Genomic DNA, 12,590 nt, shown 5'->3' with positions numbered 1-12,590 from the left:
TTGCACCTGTCTGAAGACATGCAAACTTTCTAACCACCAGTCCTTTTCTATTTTTTTCAATAAGCTTTGGGCTTTCTAGAATCTATGTCTGCTGATTAAAGGCTTTAACTTCTGTTAAAATGTTAGTGGGTCTCTATGATGTTTAAAGGAGGGATTTGTCACCATTATATTGACTAATTTGCTGTAATGATCGTCATTTTGAATGAAAAAGTTCAGAAGAACAAAAAATCTGATATTAAACATAAAATTGTGATATTAGAGGATTCCTCCTGTTAGACCTTGTCAGGGTTTTTTTTATTTTTTTATTTTATTTTTTTTTTTTGAGCACAAAGATGCAAAACTGTTGTGGGGATGTTTTTTGCCATGATCTGTGGACATTAAGATCTAAAGAGAAGCATCATCTCCTGGTCAGACCCCATAATTCATTCATAATTCAAATAAAAGGGTGGAGTCAGGGTAAAAAATGTGCAAGAGGGGGACTCTGCAGTGGCTGGGATGTGCAGGGAAGTGGGCTGGCGTTTGACTGGGAAGGGCCATTTTGAATCGCTGCTCCTGTAGTTTGTTGTAAGGAAAGCATTTAACATAAATGAAAAAATTATTATTATAAAAACAAAATAAATAACTAAAATATTAACTTGAAGTACCTTTTATATAAAAATCCATCCTTCAAAATTTTCTAAATTGGGGTCAAGAAGAAAATGTATTATTTTAAATGCGAAACCTTATAACAAATAGACATAAATGTATAAAAGTATCTTGTTTGATACTCATCTTTTTAAAAGAAAAACAATATGTTAAAATGAGGAAGTTATGCCCCCTAAAAAAGCCATTGCGCCTCAGGGGCTTCCTCACGGTTCTTTTCCTGGGAGCAAGTTATTTACTACTCTTAACTCAAACTGGGTAAAACCATATAAAAAGGACTATAAAACAGGAGTAAAAAAGTAACAGAGTTTATTCCAGATCAGGTCGTTACAGGACAGAGAAAATGCTTGGAGCTTGCACAGCTGTGGGCTCAAAAATCACATCCACGAGCGTCCAGCAAAAATTGAGCCCCAAACAAGGTCAGAAACTGACACGTCATCAATGCCCTGACCCATATGCAGCTTGCTTCTATGCTTCAGGGTTACAGATAGCTCTCCTCTATCAGACCGGCTCCAAGATGTGCCCATATCCTGTGTACTCTTAAAGGAAAGGTACACCCAAAACATGATTAGCCTTCATTTTCTACTCCCCCCCCATGCTGAACAACACTCTGGAGTACTTTTTTGATATCTCAAATGCATCTGGAGATCTGGGAGGCTTCTTGCTGTCTGCTGACATTCAAATAATGGAGGTCTATGGCGCCCGAGACAGAAAGGTCCATAAAAGTCCACAAAAAACGTGTCAATATTCCTCCATACTGCTCGTCCAATGTATTCCAAGTGTCCTGAGTGGGTAGCGTCCATAATTTACTCGAAACAAAGTCATTTAGAATGTTTTTAGAGCATAAACAGTAGTGTATGGGATTTCCTGAAAGCGCGCGCCTGCGAGTTCACGACGCTACGGAAACCGGCAGACCAAACCAGATGAAAGTGCGCATTCAGCGTCTGCTCTGCCAATAATGCAAGCGTAGAAGAAGAAATGTGCTGTTTACCTGTGCAAAGAAAGAAACAACGAAAGAAAAATGTCTGAGGACTTCAGTGTTGAGGAAGAGCATGAGTTCTTTGCCGAGCTGAATGCGCTGGTTTGGTCTGCCGGCTTCCATAGCGTCGTGAACGCGCATGTGCGCGCTTTCAGGAAATCCTATACACTACTGTTTATGCTCTAAAAACATTCTAAATGACTTCGTTTCGAGTAAATTCTGGATGCTACCCACTCAGGACACTTGGAATACATTGGACGAGCAGTATGGAGGAATATTGACACGTTTTTTGTGGACTTTTATGGACCTTTCTGTCTCTGGCACCATAGACCTCCATTATTTGAATGTCAGCAGACAGCAAGAAGCCTCCCAGATCTCCAGATGCATTTGAGATATCAAAAAAGTACTCCAGAGTGTTGTTCAGCATGGGGGTTAGTAGAAAATGAAGGCTAATCATGTGTTGGGTGTACTATTCCTTTAAAGATGAAGGCTGCCCTGATTAGATGACCTCTGTACACACAGTGACATCCACAATGTGAAGGAAGACCTTCTACTCTGTCTAATCTGGCTAAAAGTATAACAATGCACATGATGTATAAAACATTAACCTAACAAATAAAAGAGTCTGAAAACAAGTCATTGAATGGTGAGAAGTGAGCCAGAAGTGTTCAGGGGAAACAAAAGTGTTTGCAGCCACTTCAAGCAAACACTTAAAGACAAAATTAACCTTTACTTTACTTGCTCGAGAGCTTAAACTAATAATTCTTCGGAAGTCTTTTTTGGTCTGGTATGAGGTCTAAAACACTTGATAATAATGATAATAATTGAACTTTATTCATCTCACATTGGAGAAATTTACCTCTGCATTTGACCCATCCCCTTGGGGAGCAGTGTAGGGTTAAGAGTCTTGCTCAGGGACCCAGAGTGGAGGCGATGGTGGTCGAACCGGGCAAATTTTCAGTATTTAAGGTGCTGTATTTGTCAAAGAAACAGCTAAAATAGCCATGCTAACCATCCAAACTGTTATCTTGTTGTTCATTAAAATTCTCAGCTCTGTTTTGACAGTGATATTGTGAATTTGGCTTGTTTTTGCTTAAAGTCATAAAAAAAAATCACAGTAATAAAGAAAGAAAAGTTGCATTTTTATAGTGCAAAAAAAAACTTTTTTAAAGTGTGTCTTATCAGTTCCTAAACTATTGTCTCTAAGAACTCATGTTGCAAATGACGATCAGACTGAGGCGCCTTTAGTCACATGGCATTCATATGAATCCTTCCTCTGGGATCAATGTCGGAGCAGAGAAATACATCCGATCAACAGACAAAAATGCGGACTTCTAATTATTCTCAAAGCGAACATATCCGTTTGTCTGAGGGGAGCAAGTGCAATAAGTATTTGTGGGTTTTATGGGCTTTTAGTGTCATAAGAGGCTGAGATTATGACCCTTGTTTTGCTTCCGTTTGTCCTCAAATCAATCCTGGAATTAATGAGATGAAGTAGTGCACGCATCAAGGTGAATGAGTTGATTTGTATTTCAAAGGTTGTGATTATTCAGGTGTGAGGCTAACTGACAGCAGTGAATAACATTTATGACTTGCAAATGACCATTTGGATGGCCATTAATTCACTCATCAATCTTCTGGTTTTATGCACAGGTGCTTCCTCATGCTAATTTTTTTTTTCGAAGGTCCTTGGTTGGAACGCTATTCTCTGAACAGCATGTTGCATGAATAATTCAACCATGTGTCTAAATTAGCATCTGATGAACATTTTTTGTACTTTTTTTTTTTTTAAATATTCAAACTCAGAAACGATAAACAGTGGAAAATTTGTGTGAATCCCAAATTCAGAAAGAAAATTTGGGGATTTGAGTATTAAAACAGCAGGTGCGTTTACACACTCCTAAAATATGTGCACCATGGTCTGCTGTTCCTATAATACGTCTAAAATGATCAGATTTGATGTGAAACTGTTTCCCATCCCACTACACATCATTGAGTATTGAAAATAAGCATCTTATGAGCTCTAAGCAGGAGGAAAATTAGTTGATTTTGTCCATCACAGGTTATGTTGCCTCTTTGATATATTTCTTTATTTGGATGCGTTTTTATTTGAATAGGGTGTAGGATTTGGGTTCAGTGGGATGGATTTCATAATCATATGGTGTTGTAGACTTCAGACACGCGTCTTTATAAAAAGCCCATACATACATTAAAAAACAACTTACAGAATACATAGTAGAAGTATAATCTATCTATGGCAACATATCCTCCTTTACCAACCAAATACAAAGTAGATACAGAAGTTTGAGAGAATATACATTAGGGCTGAAACAATTAATCGGATTAATCTTGATTAATGGATTATTGAAAAATTCTTTAATTTAGTTATCAATTAATTGTTAGCTGTATTAAAGAGACTCTAAAACATGTCTTTAGCTGTCAGAGTGACACACCTTGATGGTAATTATATCCAAAAATAAATAAATCAATAAATAAATATATAAACACTTTGCATTTAAGTTTCGAAAAATGTGATCGTCTGTCATTATGCTCTATCCAGAACTCCTCAAGTGGAAAGGTTTGAGTTAATCTACTTTAAGGAACCTTTGGCTATCTGATTATTAATGAATTAATAAAAAAAAACAGATTAATCGATTTGCAGAACAATAGTTAGTTACAGCGATAATATATACACTTTTTTTCCCTACCATTTAAGGTTTTTTTTGTAAATAATAATTATGTGTATGACTGGAATAAAGAACAGCACACCATAAAACAATAAACGCCGTCCTCTCAGTCAATGACCAAATTAAACAAAACTGGTTCCTATACAAACATTTTATCTCACAATGCCAGCAAAGTAAGTTTATTTCAATTACTCAACACTGTGTGATTTAGGATTAAAACCAGTTGTAATACTGTGGTCAACCATTAAATGTGTCTCTAGATCTTGTGGAGGCAAAGTTGGTGGGAATCCTGGACATTCTGGATGAAGAGAACCGCCTCCCTCAGCCCAGTGATCAACACTTTACATTGGCCGTCCAGAGCAAGCACAAGGACCACTTCAGACTGACGGTGTGACCTCTGACCCGAGCTCCTTTCCCTCTTTGCTATTGCTTCTTTCTCTCTACATCTCCAGGCTTGTTGACCTCCATTGTGGCATTTTTGATATCTGGGAAAATGTAGCTTCCCCTTCATAGTCTCATTGTAATCACTCACACTTTTTAATGTGTTCCAGTAGTTCAGTGAATGGCGCACAGCGCCAGTCCCTCCCCGTTTCGCTCTTTGTCCTTATTGTTCGGCAGTCTGCTTGATTATCTGCGAACATAAAATCCTTTTCAGAACGAAGCCTTGACACTTATTCAAGCTTAAGATTAGAGGAGGCTGGCTTCAACCATTTTATTGTTGTCTCTCAAACAGACTATTCTGTGCATATAATGGGGGGAAAATTCAATGTGGTGTCAGCTAACAGTTCTTCTCCAAATCTACAGCTTTTCAAAGGCTTGTTTGTGCTCAATCTACAAGCAATTTGTACTGCTCCTCTTTTTTCACTGTTTATTCAGAAAACAAATCGATGTTTAGACCCTTTTGCAACATTTCAGCTAGACAAGATAAAAGTGGCATTCAGAAATTCTTAAGCCAGCTATTAAATAAGCACTCTCCTCAAATAAGTGCAAAAATCCTTGAAAAAGGACATAAATGGTATGTTTAATATAAAGTTTATCTCTTAGCTGATCTCAGACACAATGAAAAGTCTTGCAAAAGAATTCCTTCGAACCAAGTAAATATAACCCAAAATATGTTCTGCTATTTATTCCTTTAACATTTTTACCCTCTTAGGTTCCCAGGAAGTCGAAGTTGGCCATCCACAGAAATCTTCGGGATGACGAGGGTTTTATGATCAGGCACTTCGCTGGAGCTGTCTGCTATGAAACGGTATTTCTCAACCTGAGTATTTTTTATTTATTTTTTACTTAGTCTTGCTTTCTGTGTGCAGAGACTCACAAAACTAATGACATGTAAATCCACACCACACCCTTTGAGGTTCTTCACATTATTTAAAGCGATAGAGCAAAATAGTAAAGGGAATTAATTCATGGTTTCTATCTATTTATGTTTTTCTTTTTTTTTCTTTTTCTTCTTTACAAATAAGAAGCTGAAAATACTGCATATACTTATCTGCAACCCAGCTGACTCAAAACTTCATGGAGATACTTTCACTGCAATTACATTCGAAAGTCTTGGTATTTTTACCAGCTTTGAACATCTAGAGATTTACCTTTTATAGCTTTGTTTTCTTCAAAAATCGCTTGGGCTCAATAAGATCAGATGGAAATTCCATCAATTTTTAAGTCTGGCCACAGATTCTACTTTGGATTTAGAATCATTTATAATTTATCTGACCAAATCACCTTCTTCAACTCGCTTGCTGTGTTCCCTACATGGCTTAAGGCAAAAACAACGACTCATTTTCCTCCCACCTGAGAGCAGGTCTTCCCCTCATTCACAGCCATGGACAGAAATATTTACCCTTTCCTTTTCTCTGAAAAGCCCAGTTAGATTGGATGGAGAGCAGTTATAAGAACAAGTTTTCCAGTCTTGCAATTTTTACTTGCATAGAAGTCTGACGTTTGACTAGACCATTCTAACCAATCACTATCCTTGGATATAAACTATTCTATCACAGTTCTGGCCGAAAGAGTTTTTTTATTTTTTATTTTTTTTGGAAGGTAGACCTCTTCAGTCTTATGTCTTCTGCAAACTTTAATATGTTTTCTCTCATGCTAATCTTTTATTTGGCTCCATTCATCTTCACATACAGTAGCAGCCATTCAAATGGGCTCTTCCCAGTCAAACCCCAGCGGAATGGCAGCCCACTTCCCTCCATCACCCAGTGAAATCCCCTCCAATTTCCAGCCTCTTGAGTGACCCCCCTCTTGCATATTTTTTACTTTGACTCCACCCTTTCACTGAATTACAGGCTCTGACCAGAGATGACGCTTCTCTTTAGATCTTAATGTCCACAAATCATGACAGAGAGAATATTTTAGTACAAACATTGATGTTTAAATAGGAATTATAGGGGACGAGCCAAGGGCCCATCAAGGAAAGAAGGGACATTTTTAATTGCTACTACTGTAAACTTCAACTAGCCTCTTCTTCTCTACTGACGAATCCTTTCCAAGAGCATGATGCTGCCACCACTTTGTTTTGCTTCTTTTTGCTACACAGCTTTTTTGCATACCGGTCAAAATGCTAAATTTGGTATACTCCTGTTTCCATGTGTCCATCATGTCACCTGGAGAAAATTTCCAGGATTAAAGGACTAATGTCCAAGCAGCATCTAGAAAAACTCATTCATGGATTTTTCTTTAATAGACTGAATTACTGCAACAGTGTATTGCAGGTGTGTATGTAGGTTTGCCTAAATAGACCATCATACAGCTGTAGCTGATCAAAAATGCTACTGCCCAAGTTCTCAATAGAACTAAGAAGGTAGAGCACATCAGCCCGGTTCTGAAGTCCTTCCACTTGCTCCCAGTAGCTCAGATAATAGACTTAAAAATCCTTCTTTTAGTCTATAAATCTCTGAATAGATCAGCACCTCAATACATAACAGATCTGTTTCAGTGTATCATCAACCTCTCAGACCACTCAGGTCTTAGGCTTATTTCACAAAACATTTTTCAGTCATATCACCCAGCCCTAAGTCAAAGTGTTTCAATTTTTACAGGATGGATCGAATTAATATGTTTCTTGGTTTTTATGAGGTTTTGGTTGGTGTGCTGCAAAAATTATTTTTAACTCAATCTGTGAAAATGTGGCATTGCAAAAGATTGTTTCAACACAATATACCAGAGAGGATGCCAACAACAACAACCTACCTTTTCTGGACTGTTCGGTGAGCATTGAAGGAGATGGAAACCTCAGCACTGAAGTTTGTAGAACTCACACCACCCATTGGAACTCAAACTTTCAGTCATCAGAACCTTGCAACACTGGGCCGAGCATGTCCCTACTAAAACAGAACAGAAACACATCAAGATGCTCTTCAAACTTGTGGCTACCCAAATTGGGGATTTGTCAAATCAGCAAGGAAATCCAAAAGACACGCAGCAGAACAAAACGCTGAGATTAAACGCAAAAACATCACCATCCCACATGTTGCTGGAGTCTCTGAAAAACTCAAGAGGATTTTCTCCAAACACAAAATCCCTGTACATTTTAAACCAAACAAGACCCTTAAATAGACTAGTGCATCCTAAAGAAAAAAAACAAACCAAATGTGAGCAGAGTGCTGTATGCAGTTCAATGCAGTGAGTAATGCTTTGATCTTTATATGGAAGAAACCAAACAACCTCTCCACAGACGCATGGCCCAACACAGAAGCACGACCTCCTCGGGACAAGACTTGGCGGTACATCGACACCTGATGGACAAAGGATATTCTTTTGAGGAAAAGAATGTTAACATTTTGGACAAAGAAGACAGGTTGTTTGCGAGGGGTGTGAAGGAAGCCATCTATGTTAAGAAACAAAAACCATCCTTAAAGTCGTAGGAAAGTCATATTTAAAGTTCAAATCATTCTGGCTTAAACATGTATATAAATATACTCTTTATTAGACTATATTATCCTAAAATTTTGAAAATTTCTGTCTTAAAATCTGTGTGTTTTTTCCCCCCCATTATTTTATGCAGGCCAGTTAGTTCTACGTCTGCCTGAACACCTAAATTCGGCCAATTATATATCAACGGTCATCTGTCAATCAAATTTTTTCGGTCATAGCATCTTGATTCATATGTCGCAGCTAATATACGCAACGGTTGAAATAAGACATAAGAATCTTTATTTCCTTTCCCATTGAGTTCGGTCCCAGTGTTCACGTGGATGGACGTCTGTGTCTTCGGCAGGCGTAGAGCTAACAGAACTGGCAGCGTTGCGAGGCAAGGGCTCAAACATGTACAGCTGGAAGCCTACACGAAACCAAGCTTCTGCCGCCCTGGCGTCCTCTTCCACAACATCTTCATCCCCGCTTTCCTCCTCTAAATAAAAAATGGATGACGGAGGAGACTCATCCACGACCTCCGACACTAAACTCTCCTCCTCTTGCATGTTTCCTCTGTCCATAGCGTTCCTTGACAGTGTCGTTTGTAAGGCACCAATTTAGTGCCACTTGGTCCCAATGGAATTTCCCATTGCGAACCTTCCGCCACAACACTCCCACCCTCTTGATAAACTACCAATCACATTCACTTTATTCACTCCTATAAAGCCGGGCTCTGCTTGGGAGAATTCGGAAATGCAACGGTTTCCCTAGGACTTTAAAAAGAGGAGGTGGCTTTCAAAAACCTACAACACAGCGATAGTTGATTCCTTCTCACCATCATTGCAACCCCCATCCCCATACAAGGGAACAGAACACCTCCCCTATTCAGCCAGGCCGACAATTCCCTTTAACGACCCCCCCTTTCCAAGACATAGGCAGGTATTGGGTATTGCAGCCTAACAAAGATCCTAAACAACTGTCCTTCCTAAGGGGCGGACCCGTTATTCCGGTTCAATTTGCATGTTTTCTAAGACAAAATAAAGCTTTGTTTTCGGTGCACTCTGTAAAGCCTCAAACTCAACACTATTTCTGACATTTTGAATAGAAAAACCTTCCTGGATGGGAAGTGAAACGTCTTCAAACTTGGAAACAAAGTCTAGTGAATTTTTTAATAACTTTTTTGGAATGACAATGACCTGGATGACTGAGAATCTTCAACATATTTTTTTTTAACAGTTATTTATTTGGAGTTTCTTTTGTTTATTTCCATTACATGGAAAAGAAAAGGTGGCCCATTCTTCATTTTGGTCTAACACAAAATCAGAATGTAGCAGAGGAAGCTTTTCACTACAGAAATGAATGTGTTTTGTTGACAGACGCGGTTCGTGGAGAAGAATAATGACGCCCTCCACATGTCCTTGGAGAGTTTGGTGTGTGAATCAAAAGACAAATTTGTTCGCGAGCTGTTTGAGAACACCAGCACCTCCAAGGACTCCAAACAGAAGGCGGGTAAACTCGGCTTCATCAGCGTTGGCAACAAATTCAAGGTCGGTTAACACTCTTTTTGTGTGCTGTTGCCCTAAGACCCCATTGTGTCTGTCAATACAGTGGTCTAATTTAAATATTGAACATGTGATATACGCATGATATCTTGCCGTGTTTGCTTGTACAGGAGCTTTGCCAAAATAAAGTATATTGATTCAGGTTGTGAAATCCACCAATTTTTACCTGCTCTGTTTTTATTTGCTGACTTTAATCTCTCTAAGCCTCTTTTCAGACTAGCAATAAGTGAGCTGACTCAAATCTCTATCTCAATCTCCTTCCTCTTTCCCAGTTTCTTGTACTTAGTTTGGACGCCTCTCTTACATTTCCTCCAGTCTCTCACCACTTTCTTCTGAGAAAACTTACTTGGTGAATAGATCTGGGTAAAATCAGCTTGAAGAATAAAAACAGGAAGCTTTATAGCAGCAGCGGAAAGTGCAATGAAACAATAATGGTCCTTTGTTTTATATGAACCTCATATTTGACTTGGACCAGTTACATATGGGCATTAGTCCTCTTATATATCATCAACCATTGTGCTCATTGCTTTCTGTTACTTGATTGATTGACTTTATTAATCTCAAAGGGGAGAAATTTACTCGTTACATCAGCTCAAATAGTCAAAGAAGAAGAATGAGCAGGAAGAAAAAGGTGCATGGGCTATAAACAGTATATACAGTGCTTCCACATATGACAGCTTTTTTAATTTTATTTTTTATAGTAGGATCATTATACAGGGTTATTGCACAGTGTGTTTACATCGGTTTTTATATAGATGAATATTTAAATATATATATATAAAAACAAAAAAAAATGTTTTCTCACCCCTGGTGGGGTGGTATGTGTCATCCTCAAGCTCGGGTCCTCTACCAGAGGCCTGGGAGTTTGAGGGTTCTGCGCAGTATCTTAGCTGTTCCTAGGACTGCGCTCTTCTGGACAGAGACCTCTGATGTTTTACCTGGAATCTGCTGTAGCCACTCTCCCAGTTTGGGGGTCACAGCCCCCAGTGCTCCAATTACCACTGGCACCACTGCTGCTCTTACTTTCCACATCTTTTGTAGCTCCTCTTTCAGCCCTTGGTATTTCTCAAGCTTCTCGTGTTCTTTCTTCTTCACCTCAAGGTCCGCGTCGGTTGCTAGGGAACCAGGGCAACTTGATGACAAATTGGCTACTGGAACAAGACATAGAACAAGACACACACACACACACACACACATATATATATATATATATATATATATATATATATATATATATATATATATATATATATATATATATATATATATATATATATATATTAGGGCTGTCAGTTTTAAAGCGTTATTAACGCGTTAACTGCTTTAGACTATAACACCAACATTTTTTTTAACGCACGTTAATCGCGCATCAAAACAAATGCACCTTTCGCTTGTGTTCTTTATTTTTCCGCAGCGCTCTCTGCACTGTTTGTTTTACCCTCTGCGCTTTCCGTAGCTTCAGGAATGCTAACGGGAGAGTCCGCAGCATAACAGACCCGTGCTTTGAATGGGCAAAAATGGCCAGCAGACAAGGTATCCTGAATGATACATTTCTTTTTTAAGTTATGCCAGAAGGTTCTCTTGACAAAACCCAAGTCCTCTGTCTATGTTGTCCAGAAGAAACGAGCGTCTCACTGGCTTAGTGCCAACAAGACAAAGAAATGAACTAAGTCATGTGGAAGGCGCTGCTGCTGCACTTCTGTTCAGACCAAAGGAATATTAAAGCATTTTGAAAATGTTCTACATGTAAAATGTTATGTTACTGAGATGACTGCAAAGCCCTGTTATTGTAATTTCGTCTGATTTATTTATTATTTTTCATTTAAGTCATTAAGTCTGTATTTCATAACGGAATGTGCACTTTATTTTAACATCTTTATTTTTGTCCTATGTTTGAGAAAAAACTTAAGCTTACGGAGTACTTTGAAGTACTGTTTACTGTTCTGTAGTTTTGTAAAGTTTTGATGGAAGCATAACGCCTAATTTAAAATTTAGAATTTAAACCAGGATATTTTTATTCTAGTTTCTTAAAAGTGCTTGAAAAATTATGCTAATAAAAAAAAATTGTATAAGCATGTGTTTTTTACATTATTGCACAATTGCATTTTTAAATGGCCAAATAAAATAAATAAAATAAAAAGATAAAATATGCGATTAATCTCGAGTTAACTGTTGATAATATGCGATTAATCGCGATTAAAATTTGTAATAGTTTGACAGCACTAATATATATATATATATATATATATATATATAGTTATTGCACTGAGTGTCAAATATAGAGAAACAGTTATTGCACGGGGTATCAAATGGTAAATTACACATTGCACAAGTTATTGCCGTTGTAATCGAAATGTCAGTAGAGCTGTAAAAAAGGAAATTTTGTTTTATATACGATCTGTGTATACAAAATGACATTAAATGTTGCCTAAGTCTAGAGTCGCAAGGTAGAGTCTAGTTGCAACAGGGATTAATGACCTGTGCTAGCGCTCCTTTTTACAAACAGGATGTAAAAGTCTTTTACTAAAGGAGAATGGAAGCTTGGACAGCATCCTCCTCTCAGCCACTTCCTCCACTGAGTCCAGAGTGCAGCCTAGGACAGAAGTAGCCTTTCTTACTAGTTTGTTAAGTCTATTTCTGTCCCGCTCTGTGCTGCCAGGGGCCCAGCAGACAACAGGAGGGCTGATGTAGTACTGATTAACTAATTAGGATTTTGTTTGAAAGAGCAATAACTGAAAGAGACATTTTACCGTACAAATATTCTCCAACTCATTCTCTTTTCCCAGCAACTAAAACACTGTAGAAGTAAAACCAATTATCATTACTGCACAAAACTTTGACTGGATCATACAATAATGA

The 12,590-nt window shown here is 38.1% G+C and overlaps 1 protein-coding gene across 1 annotated transcript in view; it reads left to right on the top strand.

The window, feature by feature from the left end:
* Positions 1-12,590, top strand: part of myo6b (myosin VIb) — an 80,815-nt gene that overhangs the window by 28,023 nt on the left and 40,202 nt on the right. The window contains exons 16-18 of the mRNA XM_038307050.1: positions 4,569-4,696; positions 5,462-5,557; positions 9,546-9,716. Coding sequence (XP_038162978.1) covers positions 4,569-4,696; positions 5,462-5,557; positions 9,546-9,716 — 395 coding nt within the window. The remainder of the gene's footprint in view (positions 1-4,568; positions 4,697-5,461; positions 5,558-9,545; positions 9,717-12,590) is intronic.

Source organism: Cyprinodon tularosa, unplaced genomic scaffold (assembly GCF_016077235.1).
Source record: "Cyprinodon tularosa strain WSP-4 unplaced genomic scaffold, ASM1607723v1 ctg6, whole genome shotgun sequence".
Taxonomy (NCBI): Eukaryota; Metazoa; Chordata; class Actinopteri; order Cyprinodontiformes; family Cyprinodontidae; genus Cyprinodon; species Cyprinodon tularosa.
The sequence above is the reverse complement of the archived record's forward strand: the minus strand, read 5'-3'. Positions and strand labels throughout refer to the sequence as shown.